The sequence below is a fragment of the Chiroxiphia lanceolata genome, chromosome 2 (genome assembly GCF_009829145.1).
Source record: "Chiroxiphia lanceolata isolate bChiLan1 chromosome 2, bChiLan1.pri, whole genome shotgun sequence".
NCBI classification, from domain to species: domain Eukaryota; kingdom Metazoa; phylum Chordata; class Aves; order Passeriformes; family Pipridae; genus Chiroxiphia; species Chiroxiphia lanceolata.
In genome coordinates this window covers 14,972,050-14,991,554 of record NC_045638.1, presented here as the reverse complement: position 1 = coordinate 14,991,554, position 19,505 = coordinate 14,972,050, and the positions used below count along the sequence as shown (strand labels likewise).

The 19,505-nt window shown below is 41.7% G+C and overlaps 1 protein-coding gene and 1 long non-coding RNA gene across 7 annotated transcripts in view; one reads left to right on the top strand and one right to left on the bottom strand.

Moving 5' to 3' along the window:
* Positions 1-2,823: 2,823 nt before the first annotated feature.
* Positions 2,824-7,756, bottom strand: LOC116783414. The gene is made up of 3 exons (XR_004355675.1): positions 7,473-7,756; positions 4,936-7,320; positions 2,824-3,097 (listed from the first exon to the last, which is right to left on the bottom strand). It is a non-coding gene; the product is annotated as an uncharacterized LOC116783414 (long non-coding RNA).
* A 380-nt stretch (positions 7,757-8,136) lies between these two features.
* CNKSR2 (connector enhancer of kinase suppressor of Ras 2) overlaps positions 8,137-19,505 on the top strand; it is a 207,560-nt gene continuing 196,191 nt past the window's right edge. For 5 of the 6 annotated variants that reach the window (XM_032680902.1, XM_032680900.1, XM_032680899.1 and 2 more), the window contains exon 1: positions 8,137-8,521. In XM_032680902.1, coding sequence (XP_032536793.1) covers positions 8,458-8,521 — 64 coding nt within the window. In that variant the 5' untranslated portion in view covers positions 8,137-8,457. The remainder of the gene's footprint in view (positions 8,522-19,505) is intronic. The other variant, XM_032680897.1, reaches the window with a different exon arrangement.

The following is a 19,505-nucleotide window of genomic DNA, read 5'->3' as shown; positions in this document are numbered from 1 at the left end:
AGGACTTTGAGGTTGTGAAGACAGAGGGAACCAAGAAATGAGAGAAAATGGTTTTATCTGTAGTGTGCTATTGCCTATTTGTCCTCATTCTACTCCTTTTCCAAGCACAGGTGTGGAGGGGTATGTTGTGGGAAAGTAAGCTGTTGTGATACTTCCAGTTAATTCTAAACTGTTTTGAGACAGTGCTTAGATTATATTCCCAGGTCACCTCCAGAGAAACCCAGGGTTCTCCTTTCAGATTTAAACACCTGTAGGACATCCTTGATTGTTGGTTGCCAAAGTATAGGGACTGATAGACCAGCTGGAGTCTGTCCAGCATCCTGTCCAGCCCTGGTTTCTCCTGCTGGATTCTGCATGCTCTAGCCTGATGTTGGCATTCAAGATAAGAGTATAGCAGAGCATGAACCTAGACATGGAAAACCATGCCAGAGCCTGTGTATGGATGTAGCCTTCATCCTTAAGTCCCTAGGAGTAAATCTATCAAGGTCTTGGAATATTTCCAGGCCTGGGAATGCTTGTGCTGCCAAACTGCTCAAAGGTTGCCCAGCACAGCTAACAACTTCCAGACAAATCCCAAGCACTGTTTGGGTGTCAGCGTGGCCAGGAACCATTCAAAATATGCAGACTGGGTACAGCCACCTGGTTTTGGAGATAAAGGCTATTTAATGCTATGAACATAAGCCACTCTGTAATAGCTGAGACTAGGGCTAGAGAATGAGTTAAGCACATTTAATTCAGCAGAGCTCAGTTCATTAGCTCTAGTACACCAAGGAACAGAAAAAAATAACAACAAAAAAGGTTTTGTTGAGCACTTGATCTGGACTTGTTTTGGGAGAAGCTTGCTTTCTTCTCTGATTAATTAAAGTTGTTTTGACTCCTTCTCTGTGGCTGAATTCCTGCTGAGTCACTGTAGGTATTTCAAATCCACCCTGTCCAATCTACCTGCCTATTTAAAATCCTTCTCTTCTAAAACCTGCCAATGTTTTGGATCTCTTCACTTTCATGACAATATATTCAAATTTTCTTATTAATTTTCTCCCAATTTCAATACTCTGACATATCACCTGACTTCACTCTTTCTCACTCTTCCCCATCCTTAATTCAAACTGTACCTACAGATTGATCCATATGTATATTTGCTTTCATTGCCTCTCTCACTCTTTGTTTTTCACAATTTCTTGTAATATTTTCTTCTGATTATCACATTGTTTCCGGTAGTATATTCCCTATCACTCCTTTCATAATGCCACCTTTTCACCTTGACCCATCATTCCTTTCTATACTAATACTTTTCTTTCATTATTACAATTCTTTAATACTAGAAAAGTTTGCAGAAACATTCCTCATACTTCCCTTTCATAATAATAATATTCCTTTACCTTATTATTGTTGCTTATGCCTTAACCAGGTCTGACTGTAAACAGCAGTACAAAAAAGAACATCATGGAGGTGATGGTATAAAAAAGTCCAAACCCTGGCCATCAGATTCCCTAAATTCCCTTTGATTTCAACGTAACACCATATGGATGGACCTTTAGGTCTATGCACAGTCCAAACACTGCTCCAGGAAGAATTTGGAGTCCAGGAAGGACAATTTATGGGAGAGAACCTTAGGTCACAAATTTTTCAAGCCGTAAACATGAAGCTTCATGTAAAAGTATGAAATCTCAAATAACTTCTAATCATAGCAATATTGGGGCACATCAGGGCATATTCAATTGTAACATCAATAGGTTGCTTTACACCAGGAATATTTGAAAATATTTCTTTTTTCCTTTTGGTGTAAAATATGTTTGAAAGCAATAAATGCTTCTTGAAATTTGGGATTATTTACATAATAGTAGTTTTTAGAGCAAGTTATTTGATATGAGAAATAAACCAAACCTGTCAAGTTTCCTTGGTCAATAGGAGCCAAATTACTCTTGCTCACTTCATCCACAAAAGCTGGCTTATATGAAGTCTTCTGGCACTGGAAGATTTATATTCTCTCTAATTTATCCACAATAAATACTGTCCAAGCAGGATGAAGCCCGCACAGCATGAACAAAGAACATGCTATATTTAAGAGGTCATGTCTGACTTTGAACATATGGCAATGATTCTTGAAGTCAGAAATAAAATGTAATACTTGTAATATGGCATGTAATACTTTCTGTACTCTACCAAATTACCAGGGAGACAGATTGTGCTTTTCTGAGTATACTGACAAATGTCCTCCTCATTATGGTTTTGCCCTTTTTATATTACCATATCATTATTCTTTTTCTTTTGTACTCCAGTGTGCAATTTAGATGACTACATTCTTTGGCAATATTAAATATTTTCAGGATTGCTTAGAAAATGATCAGATATTTATTATTCTTCTGCTAATATGAATTCATCAGTAAAAATATGCACCTCAAGGGGAGCCACCCATTGCATTTAGCCAAACTAGCCAACCATTCCAAAGGTAATAAAACAGCATTTATAACCAGGAATAAACTGTGACATTTCTTTCTAATGAGATTTCCAAGCTGAGTCTTGTTGGCAGCCATTTTACATTTGTGATGCTAATAATGAGTGGGAACCTGATGTTAATAATTAGTAGCTGTTTTCTTTTATAATCTTTTTCTAATAATTTTAGCACAGAAGCACACTTCCCTTGGGTTTCTCATTGTTTTGAGCAGGGCATTTGTGTTGCAGTAGCATAGATGCAGCCCTAGCCTAGCACGGTAGCTGAACAAACAAACAGCCTCCTTGAACTTGTGCCTGACAAAAAGAAAATGAGAAGGCCCACATAATACCACCTGTGTATTTATTTTCGTGAAGGAACAGAAAACTGTTCTTTTGAGATGGCAGCTCCCCACACACCTCCAACAGGGTGGCTAATGCTCCTGGAAAGCCCTCTGCAAATGCATGGACATATCCATTGTCCCTCTGCCACTGGCTCCCACCTTCCTCATGGCAGCATCACTCTTTCCCATTGCTGTGAAGCGTCACCCAGACCCTTAGATGGGAGAAACCATGAGATGCAGAAAGACAAAAGCCCACCACATTGCCAGTGATTCTTATTTTCAGCAATAAAAGGAACCTGCCACTTGACTCCCTCTTGAAGGAACTGAGAAACAGATACAATTTGAGCTGATACAATATGATCCAATATGATCAGAGAAACAGATACAATCAGATACAGTATGAGCAAAAAGATAATTCCCACCACCATGCAAGAGGCTGGAAGAAATTCTTTGGCAGACATCAGTGCAGGAGAACATGTCAGATGGTTGGGTGGTCCCTTCTGATTGTCAAAACTTATTAAACCTTTGCATGTCCCCCAAAACCGGGGGAAGGAGGAGGTCTCAGCAGGCAATTACTTGCGTCCACTGTCTGAGAGAAGCAGTGGGACTCAAACTGTGTATGGAGTGGTTTCTTTTTTTATTTTAAATGAAGAAATCTAATTAAAATGATAGGAATTTCCTGAGGAAATTCTCAGCCTGTTCATTTTTTAAGAGCCTTTGTATTACAAAAGGTGTTTGAAGTCCTTGAATTTTTACCAATTAGCCACCTTTAATCTAACTTCTAATCTCTTAATAGCCTTAATTGAGTTCTGAATACTTTAAATTATTAAACATCTTTGGGGGATTATGATTTCTATTTCTGATTATACAAAACAATATCAATTGCAAAACACCTCCCACCCCCATTTATGTCAAAATAAACTATTGGGGATGTAAGGTATATACTTTACGAGCAGGATATTTGCATTTGAAACACTGCTTTAAAAGACTTGTGCTTTCAAGGGGGTTGAAGGTAAATGGTGAGAAATAAAGGAACAGCAAGATCTCAATGTAGGCCTTAAGTCAATGGAGGGTTATTGCCTTTCTGGCCTCTTTGTTGTATGGGTAGAGGCTGCCCATGGACATGAAGCGAGTAGTGGCCAGCTGCCAGTGGGGTGGTGGGCCACGCAACCCCCACAAGGCACAGGCCTGCTCTTCTCAGCTGGGAGGGAACTTCTTCCCATCTCACCCCCAGGCCTTCACACCTCCCCACTGCTCCAGTGCCAGGGACTGGCCCCCAATCTAAATCAGCTTGGGTCTCCGATTCCATCTAAGCCCCTTTGCTCCTCTGAACTTTCCTAATCTGGCCAGTCTCTACTCTCCCCAGGGGCTTACTACCTTACTGCACCTCTGATCATGAACCTTCCTCTTCCTCCTTTGCTTGCCCATGGCCCCCTGGCATCAAGGTGATTTGTTATTTCCCTCCCACTCCACATTATTCCTCCTTTCCCTTGGAAGACACTAGCCCTGGCAGGGACAGCAATCCTTGCACTGATGAGGCATCAGCTCAGACACCACTCTGAAGGCAAAATGGCTCTGGGGAACAGAGGATAGATGGCAGCCCTATCAGAAAAGGGATGAACGAGTGTCTTAACTCAAGGAGAGTAGCAACTTGTTTTATATGTTGCCACAAGCTGTGGAATAAAATACTCTCTAGTAATGCAGATATGGCATCCAAAGCAGATATTTGTAGTGTGAGCTAATACCAATGGAAAAGCTCGATTCTTATCGAATAGAGCCTCCTTTATAACAATCAGGAGTTTATTTGCTATCAAAAGACAAACCAGCTTTATTAACTTGAAGAAAGTATTAGCTTTTCTCACTTTGTTTGCTTGTTGATTATTTTTTTTTTTACTCCAATTGTTTTTATTAGATCTCAGTTTTAGTTCCTGTTAATTTGCCTCCACTTGTTTTCATCTCCCTTCCATCCAAAGAATCAGCTTTAATATCCAGCATCAGAAACAACATCTTTTGAGAGCTAAATTCCTTTTTCTAACTTCAGGGCAAGATTTCTAGTCGTCATTTCTAAGTATCTTGTATGTTTTCTAGAGATCCTAGCAAAAAGTCTGTGAAGTTTCTGGGGAACCCACAGTCATGCTTGTAACTCATCACTGGTACTTACTGTAGAGTCTGGCTTCATATACATAAAGCGAATGCCCATTCAACCTCCCAGTGTTAGAACCTGGATCTAACTGCCACTTTTATTCAGGATGAGCAGTGCTCTACTTCAGAAGTTGTCCGATTGATCAAATAGACACAAAAAGCACATTATTAGACTGACTTGAATGATTTACTAGTCTTATTTTCAATTTGTATTGCTGTAGCAGCTATGACTGCCAGTTGAACTCTAGGGAGGGGTTTTTTTTGACAATGTACCACGACAGAAAAGCAGTATCTTCTCTGAGCATGCAGTCTGAGGTGCTGATCCGGGAGGTGTGTATGCTCAAATTTATTTGCTGGAGCTGCCCATCCATATATGTGGATGCTCAGAGAATGGATATTTAAGCAGATATATGGTCTATACTGTTGGCTTCTGGCTTGCACTTCAGCTGCAAACTCAATCCTGTTCTTTTTATTTTCCTTTCAATATTGAATTTTACCGTGTACTTACTTTTACATTTACTACTTAATAAATTGAGACTTTCCAAACAACAACATGTATATTTAGATATATTATTAAACACAGTAATTTTCAATGCGCTATAGGGATCAGAGTCATTCTAAAAGATGAGTTAATACATAATTCTGTAGTTCAGCGTCTCTGCAGAAGCCTGTCCCATACGCTTTACATAAAAGGCCTGACTCATACAAGTGTGACAGCAAAATGAAGGCCACTAAACTAAAAGATGAAAACAGACAAAAAACTTTGGTTAAGGCATTTTGGTTGAGACACTCAATAGTTTAAGAAGGTCAGGATAAAAAGTCATTCAGCTCTCCTTTTGACTTCTTACCCTAGAAAGAGAGAACAATAATAAAATCAGGCAGCAATAAATTTAGAACAAATTAAAAAAAAATACTTTTATGTAACACATGTCCTGACTATAGAATTCATTGTTGTAATAGGTCATCAAGTTAAATACTGTGGCTGGATAACATTATCGTCACTCATAAAGAGCCAAGTCCTCTCTACAGTAGCCAAGCCAATGTTATTCAGTGAGACTGAAACAAGATCTGAGTAAAACAGTGGGATTTATCCCAGTATTTATGAGATGGTTATGCTCTATGAGAACAATAAAGGTAATTAGATCCCCTGCTCAGCACTTCATCTGTTTACTGAAGTGGAGGAGCAAACTCCCTTTTACCATTCCATAATTTGATAAAACCACTATAAAGGGGCTTTAAAAGTAATAGATACTAACCATGGGGACAGTACTGGGTCACTGGGTTATGCTTTACTGAAAAACTTGCTTTAGCTACAAATTACCTTGGCAAGCTACAGTTGTATGTATAATTATGAACTATAGGACTTCATACACATGTACGGAAAACTAACTTCCCTTGTACTCACCTATGAAGCACTTTTCAGCACAATGAGAATTACACAATGCTGCTATAAATTATATGCCAAATTTCAGTCTGATTTTGGGTATTTACACTTCTAAATCTTTCAAACTACTGGTTTCTAATTAAAATTGCGACATGCTCTTTCAACAACAACAACCCGGTATGTAAGGATTCTGCATACCTTTCAAACCTTTCACAAGGAAAAAGTCAGCTTTAATTTGCAAGTGAGGTTTATTTTTTTTGGTGGCTTTAGGTAACACAACCTCTTTAAAAGCAGATGGCCTCCTGAGTGTGTTCGTAGAAATGTGGCACAGGAGACGTGAGTCTAGAGCCAAATTCAAGGAAAATTACAATGTGTAAGGCCCAGTTTTCAGTAAAAGGAGATTCTGCTCAAAGATAAGTACAGCCTTTAAAGTGAGGGTCAAGTCTACCTAACACTGGTAGAGGGACTCTTCCTGGATCTCCAGGGACAGATGTTACCAACCCTATGTGTGCCTTACTGGCCCTCATCACTGCTACTTCAGCCTCACACATCAAAGTGGGAGAGTTTCTCTAACTGCCCATACCATACAAAGGAACTGATTCCTTTGCTGTTACCACTTCAGGGGTGAGGGAATCCTCTTTTTTCCTCACATACAGATATTAAATGTCAGTGTCAGCAGCTGGCGTTCAGCAGTCAACACCATCAGAGGGAACATCTCGATGGTCGTTGCCTCAGCCTTGGCAGGAGAAGCAGCGTGAATGCAAATGCAGGCAAGGCTGTGCACTGGCCAACTAACTAGCAGGAAAACACCCTTTAGCACTATTTATCTACTGCATGGAGTTCCAGGGGGAAGATGCCACCTCCTGAGAGCAGAGGCTCCTAGGAAGGGTGCCTGAAAAGAGTGCCACAGCCATCCTAGGAGGAATCTTTCTGTGCTTGAGAGGGGCTCCTACAAAAAGACACTGTGGCACAGGGCCTGTGAGAATTGCCTTCTTGAGTTAGCCTCCAGGATGATGCAGCCTGGGGAGGCAGAATGAGAAGATGAACAGCTCCAGCTGCAGGGATGGTGGATTTTCACACCTGCAGCCACCGTACCTTGGTGGTGCAACTCACGGGACAGGCAGGGCAGAGGAGCACCTGCTCTCTCTCTACTGACGTTGCCTAAGTCCTACCTCCATTGTGCTGGTTGACTCCCCTCCAGTTTGCCCCGTTACCGCACCCTCGGCGTGAGGCGGGCAAAACAAGGTGCAGTTTCTCTCAAGGCGCAGCTCCTCTCCCCTCCCTCCCCGCAGACCCCGGCCGCCACCCCAGCGGTGCCCACCAGCATGGCTCCCTCGGGGAGCCCGGCGACACCGTCCGTCACCGCCGTTTTACAGCCGAGCTTCTCTCCAAAGAGAAAAAAAAAAAAATTACTTTCACTGCCCACGCAGCGATGCTTTTTTTCCAGGGAAAATGAAATCCAACAAACCCACACCCCAAGCGCCAGCTCGGTGCCGCTGGCTGCGCTCCCCCGCAGGCACCCCCGCTGCCCCGGCCCGCCGGGAGCAGGTGCTCGGCGCTGCCGCCGCCCCAGACCCCCCTCCCGCCGGCCGCGGCACCTTGCGAGTCATCCCCGCTCCCCCCCGCTCCCCCGCCCCGGGCGGCCGTCGGGTGTCGCTTCCCATTTCACTTGGAGATATTTTCGGGTGGCAGGAGCCGCCTCGTCATTTCCGCCAGGAGAAAAAGACACCGGCGCGGCAGCCGCGGCCGCGGAGAAGCCGCGGGAGCCGCCGGGCACCGGAGCCGGCAGCTTGGACCCAGCGCCCCGCTCGTCGCTCCGCCGCCGCCCGGGGACCGACCTCTCGGCGGGGCCGGCAGCCGCCGCCGCTGCCCGCGGGTCCGCGGGGGCGGGAGGCGTCGGAGCGTGCCGCCCTCTCCTCCCCCTTCCTCCTCCTCCTCCCCCTCCCCGCCGAGCCGGCAACATGAACTGAAATCCCCAGAGAGGCACAGAGGCGGCGAGCGAGCGAGCGGAGCGGAGCGGAGGCAACCGGGGATATAGCGGCTCTCTCCTCCCGCCGCCGCCGGGGTCCCGGGCAGCGCGGTCACTCCGCCCCGCACAAACCTCGCCCCGAGCCCGGAGAGCGGCGGCCGCCCGAGCCCCGCGCCCCCGAGCCGCCCATGGCCCTCATCATGGAGCCCGTCAGTAAGTGGTCGCCGAGCCAGGTCGTCGACTGGATGAAAGGTGAGGAGCGGCGCCGGGGCTGCGCGGTGCCCTTTCCCATCACCCCCCCGCCCCCCGCCCCGCAGGTGCGGGGAGCTCCGCGGCTTCCCCCGCGCCGGGATCCCGCCTCCCGGCACCGCTGGCTCCCCCCCACGCTTTAGCTGGCCTTGGAAATGGAGGTGGCCGGGGTCGGGGCGAGGGGGCCGGGGGTCGCGCTCCCCCCTTCCCCGTGGGCGGCCCATGAAGCCGGGGAGGGGGCTGGGGGCGATGCCGTGCCCAGGGGAGCCCGGTGTGCTCCCGCGCGGCGACCCCGGTGTGGCGATGGAGCCGCCCCCGCAGCGGCGGGGGACGCGAGGAGCGTGTCCGGCTGATCCCGCCGGGTGCGGCGCGAAATGACTCGCAAATGAAAGTTCAGCCGAACGTGTGGCGCTCGCCAGTGTGGGGGCACAGTGGAGGGGACACGGGAGGGACGCGGCTGCAGGCTCTCTCTGCGATGGGGAAGGGCGGGGGGGGCTCCGCAGGCAGTGGGGCCGAAGGGTCGGTCTGCGCCCTCGGGGATGCCGGGGCTCCCGCCCCCTCCGCCCCCGCTGCCATGGAACCGCCTTGCCGGGAGAAGGGCGCCCAGAACCCCCTCCGACCGGGGCACTGCGCTTCGGGGGGTCCCCATCCCCGTCCCCATCTCGGGGGCGACATTTCGAGATCTCTGATTTAAGGGAGCACGGAAGAGTCCGCTCGGCTGAGCATGATTCTACCGCTGCTCCTCTTCTCCCGCTCTCTCACCTGTCCTCCCCCCAAATAAAGTCTGATAAGAATAAAATTTGGACTTTCTGGAAATGCTGTTCTTTTATTCTGCGTGCAACGACATGGCTTTAACGCTGTAATTTAAAAGGGTCTTTTTTTGGGAGGGGGGGCGTTGTTTTTTTTTAATTATTATTATTACCTATAAGTTAGGCTGCAGCTGCGTTTTGAATAAATCACCATCTAGTATTATATATCTTTTTATAAAGATAGAATGACCGGATGGGTACAACTTTTGAACAACTGCTACATTGTGGGAGTTCTTTATAGCATGCTGCGTGCTACTAATATGACAGTTTCATCATCCTTAAAATTTCAGGCATATAGCATATGTTTTCAGTTATTTGATCCTGGCATTATAGCTGTTATGTTACAATTGTATTCAACATACATAAGTTTGCTGTTTCTGAAGCATTCTCAATCCACATAATAATAATAATAATAAAGAATGATGTGATGCTTCATATCCTAAGAAATTAGTAAATATTAATAAAAAACTTGAAGGAGCTATAGATGATCAGTATTAAAAGCAAACCCTTTTCAACTTCAAAATGTTTTTTTACAGCTATTTAGCTTCCAACATTTTTACCCATGGAAAAAGAAAAAAAAAAGAGTGTGTAGAACTTTTTCCTAATCAATGTCTGAGATATGTTCCCCATGTTTTGGGAATGCATAAAAAGTAATGAATTTGCAGATAATGCATTTTTTAAATACTTCAAAAATGTAATACATTAAATACTTTTTATAAATGACAGATGAAGTGCATTGCATACTCAGCTTTTGTATTAGATCAATATAAAATCAGTAATTTTAAAAGAACAGGCTGACTAAATGATAATATTAAAAATCGTGTGGCTGGATAAGGGTTTGTGGTTAGAAATCTGTGGCTAACACTTAGACCTGTAGATCTTTTAAAAATAATCATGTGAACCTTAAAAAAAAAAAAAAGCAGTTGTTGTAGTTGTGATTTCTTTCTGGATTACAAAGGTTGCTTTTTAGTGTTTAACCTCTTTATTTTGGTGTGAGTGCTCAATTGTTTGTCTGGGCTACTTTCACTTTTACTGGGCGAACACATATATGTTGCTTCAAGCTTTCATTTCTTCATTTGGTATTCTGTGTAGATGAACCTTCATTTAGGTTGTGCAAAGAGGTAAAGCACCTGCCTCTCTCTAGTACTGTTGGATGAAAACCACTTAGCCACTCTAGTTTCAGAACTTGAGCTTGGAATTAAAATGACCAGCAGCTGTGGGCAGGTCACACATTGCTGAGTTTGGAGTAAGGGTGGTAGTGAATAAGGGTAGGTGGTCCTTCCTGCAACAACTTTGTTTTTCTCACTTATCATTTGCAAACATTGCTGTTGAAATCTGCATGAAAAGATGTTCTTCTGCTGCTTTAAATGCATTGTCTCCAGCAAATTATGTTTCTGAAAGTCTCAAAAATAGTTTATTTGTGTTTTAAGAGGTACCCTAGACAGCTTGATGAGCAAAACATGAATGTGTCTCTGTCATGAGAACTTTGGAGGGACTGCATTAGAGGTCTTTGCATTAGGGGCAGTCAAGGCTGCTTTGCATAAATTACATTAAACTTCAAAATGCAAGAATATTTTGATGACTTACTGAGGTTATTAAACAGAATTATAAATGTTGAACTTGGTTTTAACCTCTTCCTTGAAGTAAGTGTCCTGCTATGTCATATGCCTGCTTGGAGCAGCTCTGTAAAGAGCGTTCTTCAAAATAGATTTCGATGTTCAAAGCAAAATCTTTCCTGAAAAAGGAAAATCCTACTGTTTAACATTGTTTACAGTTATCTGAAAGTAAGGAAATGAAACACTTTAGATTTTATTGCTCTCAGTGTTTTTGTGATGGTCTTGTTGGTATGACCTGAACGTTTGCAATAAAAGGCCCCGTCTGGAATTCTTTATTTAGTCAAAAGAGCCATTACCTCAGTGGCATTTTGTTCAGAGTAGTGATAAAGCATCGGGCCTAATATTACAACGTGAGAAATGAAGACAGGCAAAATATTTCCACTCAGAAGGGTTAGATGAAAGTGTCAGGCTCTGGGCTGGATGGGTGAAAAAAGAACAGTCTCAAGACTAGGGGTATTCATAGAATAAATGCAGTTTCTCCAGTATCTTCATAGTTTTTAATTCCTGTGATATACACAGTTGGTCTGTGGACCCTTTTAATGGCCTAACTCCAATGCTGCTGAGATAGAGAGTTGTGTCTGGAATTGGTTATGCAAATAAGCGACTACCTGAATTTTGACTGTGAATATGTGTATGATGAGTTGAGGACCAAAGAACCAGTTAAACTTGGCAAATGAAAAGGACAAAGTGAGTGGAGCCAATGTCAGTATATGAGTTTGTGAACCCACAGACAGAAGATTAACTGCCATAGAACTGGTAAAAGAGTAGGATTAGCTCATCTCTCTGGGATGGCATATTGTATGTGGAGGATAAAATGAATATTTAAATTGATTCGAACCATGTATTATTTTCATACATTTAGTACTAATTTTAAAGGTCCTGTATGGATCAGTGAGCTGAAAATGTGTCAATTACCTCCTCTGCCTCCCCTTTGGAGGACATGTGTGGATTCCACTGCCACGTTCCATAGGCAAGCTTCGTCGAACATCATGGCTTTCACTGACTCAGGAAGGGAACATGTCAGATGTGTTTTAGATTTCTGAGGCTCTGAGAAGACTCAAAGACATGCAATTACTTACCAAGCATTAGGATGTTTTTAACTGAGTCTTCTAATTTAACTTCTTTGGTCTGAGGTTATTTATAATGGCTGTATTTTGAGAAGGACTTGCTGCTTTTAACAATATTCTAGTTTTAATTCAATATCAATTTCTCAGTGGCAGAATCTGTTCCAAAAGGCAATTTACCTGAAAAAAATCGATATCATTTTATGTAACAAAGCTTAAATATTTATTTTTTGTTTGCTGAATGACAGCTCATAGAGCTTATACTAAGCTCATACAGCTTAAACAGTTGTAATGGTAGTCATACTCAAGAAGCTGACATCTGAGGCATAGAGCTGCTCTTAAAGGCTTCTAATGCTAAGAAGTGGGGTCTTTTTGCCTTTATAAAGTCTACTCTACCAGCATTTAGAAGGATGTAAATATTTAGGAGGACTAGGGGGAGAGAAGGAGAATCATGAATGTGCTAGCAAAGTGAAAGCAGAGTGCAAAAGCTCCCCATTTGGATGATTGAATACTGCATGGGTTTGAGAACTGAGTTCCTCTCTGCTCTTCATGTGCTGAAGTTCATGTCCGTTTTCAGTAGCATGTGAGTTTGCACAGAGTCATTGTGTGCTGCCAACAACTGTGCTCCACTTGGTGTAATGGGAATTATGTGTTATTCATCAAGAAAAAGCAAGACACTGTGGGAATGCTCTGAAACTAAATACTCCAATACTTAATAATGATTTAAAAAAAAAAATGTTGCCATGGGGATCCTTTTACTCCTGTTTGTGCATGTGCAGAGCCCTAGGACTGCTGTAGCAGCACCCAGGTTCTGCCACAGCTCCTGAACCACTAGTTAGCAACGGGGAAGCTCATCAGTGAAGTCACAAATTCTCTCGCAGCGTTGGGATCTAGCAAATGGGTTTAGGTCTTAAAAACAGTAAGAGTGAGTCCTGTATTCAGGGTTACTCTCAAACCTACCTGATTTTTGGCCTTGGCTTTCTCTGAAGAAGACTGATACGGACTGAGGTTAGAAGGGAGCTTTTTCTGGAGTGTAGGATGGACTACAGTGCTACAAAGGCCTGTGAGCACCTACGTTATGGTAGAGAGGATGAGTGCTTCCACATATGTATGTACCTCATTTAGGGATTCCAATTTTGTCCATCTTTTTTGTTGTTTTTTTTTTTTTTTTTCTAATGATCTATCGAGTTAAAGATTCTTTTTTTGCTACTTCTCTTCATATTGATTTTGGCAGGGCCCTTAAAAATTGTGACTATTAGAAATAATACAGAAAAGGCTGAGCTGTCTCAGGGAAACAAAAGCTGGATATTTAGGAGTATGAAAAACGCTTGGATTCTGAAACTTCCATTTCTTGTCAAGTGTGTGTAGGTGACTGATGAGCTTCAGAATAGTCATCAACTTGAATAGTCATTGCTAAGTGCCATATGTTGAATAGATCAGCTGTTCTACAATTTGTCAGCATTAAAACACTTTTTTCTTTGTAAGAAAGTAACAAAACTTTCAGTAAGACAAACTGGGCGACTTTTTGGAGAGGAGAGTTTGTACAAAGAGGGCTATTTCAAACTTTAGTTCTAAGGACTGCAGTTTTAAAACTGTATCGAATGTGGTGTTGGGGGATCTCTCTCTTTAGTTTGTTTATTTTTCCTGTGGGTCTCACTTTTTGCTTGCTCTTCCGACATCAGGAGTTTTAGCAGTATCAGTGGCCACCACATCAGTCACGGTGATGTGTTTTAGAGCATCTCAGTTTGTGATTAGAAAACCTCTCCTGCCATTGTTTATCAGCACAAAATGAAACTGCAGTTGCAACTGGGATGTGTCAAAGCCTAACAGCCGGGTGTTGCCATAGCAAAGGCGATGTTACATAAGCAGCCACTCTGCAAATAATTCATGCAGCCAAATTTTAAACATAACATGAGAATTCATTTCTAAATTTATGATCTTTTTAGGAGGGAGCTTTCCTAGATGAGGTGATCTCAGTTGCTACTGAAATTGATGTGCTTAGTTGTGAAACTCTTTTAGCACTGCCCGTTTACACCTTTATTTTGTGTGAACATATTGTTCTGTTTCTGAAACATCTGTTGGTTTAAATATGGCCTCACAATATGTTTTCTCAAGTGTTTTTTTGCAACAGTTCGGCAAAGCTCTGTATTTTGATCTTATTCAGATTTATTTGCACACTGCAGTATTAAACCAAGCAATTTACAAATGCCTTTTCTGGTATATGGGTGTCAACAGTTTTGCAAGGCAGCAATATAAACCAGCTCACTTTTCAGATGAGGGTTTTGAAATATATATACAAATGTATTTTTAGAATCTTTGCAAGTAGTTGTCTTTTAGCACTATAGCAATAATAAACCAGGCAGTTTTATTCTAAAACCCAAGCTGGCAAATGGTCTAGCCTTTCTATCTGATCCTTAGAAGTGTAGATAGCCATTTAACCTCAGTAAAGTTACTGTAGCATTTGACTGTACTGTATTTCCCAGAGTCAAGTAGTAATATTTGTTACCAGTTTCCAGAGTAATAGGGAAAAAATGTTTCCTGGGAAATTTCTCTGTATAAAGGCTTGTATTCAAAGGTATGCAACCAGGAGAAAGAGAGAGCTCATTCCTCAAGGTTTCCATTCTATGTAACTGCTGGGTTTTTTTTGTTTTGGTTTGTTTGGTTTTTTTTTTTTGTTTGTTTGTTTGTTTTTTTCCCCAAGAAGTTACTATATCCTCATTAAATTGTAACTGTATTGAGGATCACCTATAGCAGACACCTTCAGCAGAATAACAACTTCAGATTTCTAGCTCCAAATAAAACAAAACTGTGCTACTATCACAGTTATTGCTTAAATAATTTACTTAATGAATACTTTAAACCTTCAGTTTAGAAACTGAATGATTATCAAGACAAATACTGTAGGATAAGGGTTCCCAAATACCTTATTAAAAAATCCAGTCTGTAAGGGCTATGTTGGGAAATCCTGAAATAACCACATTTTCTTCATTGATCTCTCCCAGCTTTTCAAATGCATGTGCTTTCTCCAAAAAGATGAAGTAAGGAAACAGAGATGAATTTGTTTTTTTCCGGTTGAAAATTTGGAGCCCAATATTAGGCTCATATTACAGTCAAAATGGAGAAGAAATCATCTGCCATATAAAACTGCTTGTGGCACTATCAAGGAACTTTTAATTTCTTGTTGTGGGACTGTTGGACCTAGCAGGATATTTGCTCTTAGATTTAAAATAGCTGGCTGTACGAGAGAAAGCATCTGCTGTTCCTCATAATGCTCCTTTCCTGAAGATAAAGGATATGAAGGTCTGGAAGACACATCCACTAGTCTGGTGCACTGAAGATCTGGAATGCTGAATGAGCGTCCACTCATATGCACATTTTTCCCTCGCTGTATATGGGGGTTAGATAGGTAATAGAGGAAACACTTTTCCTTGAGGTTTCCAATGCAGGCATTTTTCTTTTGCAAAGGGAGTTGTGTGTTGTCTATAGCAAGTCATTTTAGTGCACTGGAGGCTTAAAAATCTAGCCCATTTTGTGCTGCTTATCTGCCAAATAATATTATCTTTGAGATAATAGCTGTGGATGTGATCATGTTGGGTGCTTGGCATTTCCAGTTTATCCTTTAAGTAGAAATTTAGAGCTTTTGGTACCTCAGATGAAGTGCCTACAACAGTAATTTCAAAGTCTTTGGCCTTACATGATTAACATCTGCTACAGTACCATATGGTGGGAATTTCCAAGTAAACTGTTAATTAATACAGGAGTGTACCAGAGTAGGCCTTAATTAAACTATATTCAGCTGAAGTGTATTATTTTAATATAGTCAAATGCAAAGGGCTGTACTTTTGTATCATACCTTTTCTGTTGTGTGGAGAAGAGGGGAAAAAAGCTGGTAAATATTAATTGAGCCTTTAAAATGAAGGTTCAAGTAGCTTTTAAAATAAATGGTTTAGGACTTGCATCAGCATCCAGCATCCATAGATTGAAGTGGAATGGGGTCTTTATTTGGTAATGCTGAATTGTACTTTGTGAATGCTGTGCTGTAATGCCTGTGCCACGTTGTCTAGCACCACTGGTGGAATGAAACCTTCCTGTGTGAGCTGACCAAAACGGTCTGGAAGAGTGTTGGGTTGGGAGCTAAGGTTGTGCCTGAGCCGGGATAATGCTGGGACTTCCTCCTTGGTCCTCTTGTATTTGAAAGTATGAGCATACCCATGTATGCAGCTGAGCTCAGTCACCTCTAAAGGGCTCTTGCCTCCCACAAGGATGATTGTCGGCCGTAAAGAAGTTTATATTATTACTGTTTCTGTTAAAGTGTGGAATTTATTTTTAGTTTAGCCAAATCCACCAGTTGCCAATAGTTACAGCTATAAATGACCTATTTTAAAATAGATACTGTTTCCCTGGCCTCCCTTCCTTCTTTATTTCCCTTCTCTCCTGATAATCTTCATGTCAATAAGAAGGTGAAGAAAACCTTTCTCTGCATATTGAGACCAGGCAAATATAGGTGGGATGTGCCAGTGTTGTCTGAGTAATTCAGTAGATGGCATTTTTTCCCCTGAGTCAACGTTGAAACCCTTCATGGGAAAGACAAGAGACTTTTCAGTGAGGTGTCAACCTGAAATCTTGACCGGGTGTAGTTGCTGAAGGCTCACTGGCATTCTTCATCATAGTGGGAGACTTAGCTCTAGCACCCTAATTAAGTTTCCTGTTAATAATTAAAATCTTTGTAACCGGATTCCCCTTGTTGATATCTATTACTGACATATGTCTGCCTTTCTTTAATTGCTTTGTAGTTTTGTTGGTTGCTTTCACACAGCTGATATTTTGATTTGCAAGGTGCAGTGTTGTTCCTGTCCTTTTTTTTGTTTAAGATTTTCAAGTCATATTGGTGGAAGGATCTATTGAACACGAAGTAGAAGTTCTCTCTAAAAAAATAACTTGGGATGTGTACAGTCAACTGTTGTGAATCTGCACTTGTCCTGCTTTGTGTACACCTTTTAAACACCAAACAAGTAACAATTTTCTTCTTACTTTGTCTAAGTGAAGTGTGACTGGAGACTTTTTGGTGAAATATCCAAAAAGCACCTTCTTGAGTTTTCAGCATTGACTGACATCTGCATGTCTTGTTTATTGTTGCTTTGTCATCATGGATAGAACTGCGTGCCCTTTGCCTCCATTTCATTTCAGAGTCAAGTATGGCTTTTTTCAGTAGACTTTGTTTTATTAGAGCTAATATAAAAAAACGGCAAAAAAAAATGTGTTAGTGTTTTTTTTATTTTGGTAGTCCACTTCTGCTTATTTCCAAAACTTTCTGTAAATGCAGGGTGATGAAGTGGTCATTACTGCTTTTCAGAGGGGTGCTAATTGCCCTTTTCAAATATTGTGGTCTTCAATATTTTCAAATAAAACCATATGTTAGTTTAACCTAGAATGTGGAGGCTTAATGTTTCTTAAATTTGTTTATGTTTTTTGATATAGTCTTGATTGTTTTTACCCCATGAGTCCTCTTGAAAATACCAGCAATGAGTAATTTCAGTATTGGGTACTGGACTTCAAAAGCAGGTGTAGTTTTTGTTACTTTAGCCATTATTTTATTGTATGTTTTAAACCACCTGGATCTTAGCTATTTAATGCAGTCTGTGGTCAAAAGCCTATTTCTGGAGTCCTGATAACTGAGTCCAAGAGCACAGTGTGGTGTGAATAATTTGTCATGCTCTGCATGTGGATTTGAGAAACAGAGGTTCAGCCTGGAAGTGTAATCATTGCACATAAAAAATTTCCATGTAAGTGTCAATCTGAACGTTTGAAGGGAAGAGGAGAGTTTATCATTAGAAAAATAAGACAGTTAGGTCTATGATAGAACTCCCTGAGAGCAAATAAACTAATTTTTTAAAAGGATTGGGTAGTTTGTAGCCTTCAAAGGAATGTTTTAAATGTTTGCTTTAGCAAATTTCACAAGTGACAGAGCATTTGAATGCCTGCATGAGTTATGCTAAAGCTACTATTTGCACTGTAGAAAATATAATGGTGCATATGCATCATGAAACGTCTGTATTCCAAAGATTACCATGTTTTCTTGTGTGGTTTGTTGGGCCGTGTGTGTGTGGTTTTGGTTTTTTTGAGGAGGGGGGAGTTGGTTTTCTTTTGTTGTTTTTCCTTTTTTTTTTTTTTTTTAATAAAGGATTTCATGTTCTTGATAACTACCCTGACTTGAGTAATACAGCTGAAGAGTCATGGCGGTGCTAATGAGGACTACTAGTTATCTAACAGAATCACAGAATTGTTAGGGTTGGAAGGAACCTCTGGAGATCATCCAGTCCAACCCCACTGCCAAGGCAGAATCCCCTAGAGCAGGTGGCACAGGAACATGTCCAGGTGGGTTTTGAATGTCTCCAGAGAGGGAAATTCCACGACCTCCCTGGGCAGCCTGTTCCCGTGCTCTGCCACCCTCTATGTAAAGAAGTTCTTCCTCATGTTGAGGTGAAACTTCTTGTGTTTTAGTTTATGGCCATTGCTCCTCATTCTGTCACTGAGCACCACCAAAAAGAGTCTGACACCAGCCTCTTCCACCATCTCCCTCATGGAAACATCAGTATTTCAAAATGGTCTTCAAAAATCACTTACCCCATGGGCTATGTAGGACTCATTAGATGAACAAAAGATTAAATTTGTTGCAGAAGGCTAAAGGTTATTTTCAGTTATTAAAAGTTTACAAAGTTAATTTACAAGGAGCTCATCGACACTTTGCTTAATCTGTTTTGGAACAATAAGTTCCTTTTCTGTTACCTATTTGAGCGTCATCTTGTTTCTCTCTTCCATCCTGTGTGTTGTCCCTCAGCTCACTGTAAGCCTTGCTGAGCTATCCAATTATGAACTGGAGGAAACTAATGCTAATGAGTTATGAATGAGTAAACCTGAACAGACTGGGCAATTAGTGTCTGCCTCTGGTGGTGTTACCAGATTGTAGGGTTTCACGTGTCTTCCTGACACCATTGCCTTCCAAAGCAGGGTGCAGTGATGTGCTCTAGGTTGCTGCCTGGGCAGCTGAATGCTGTGACTATGGGACAGAAGCTTGAGTGCAAAATAGTGTGTCCTGTATGTTTTTCAACTCTTCAGATCTGAGCGAATTTTCTAGTTCAAAAGAAGGTAAAGTTAAGTACAAACTTTGCTGCCCAGTCCCTTTACAACGCATTTGTTTTTCAGTTGACGATAGGCAGTGGTGGGAATAGTGACATTTTAGATCCAAAGGAAAAATGAACATGTTCATAACACTTCAAATGAATGTATATTAACTTAATTCAACTACAGGCAGAATTAAATAACATCTAGGAATTATAATATTATCATTTCATTAAATTTCCTCGCTTTGTTGATGTTCAGCAATGTGGTCTACCTCTTACAAGGTAATTGACTTGTATTTACCTTAAGAATTAACACTGTAAGTTTTAAGCCCTTACCCTCTTATTTAGTGCTCTCAAATACTATGGGGAGTTTCCTG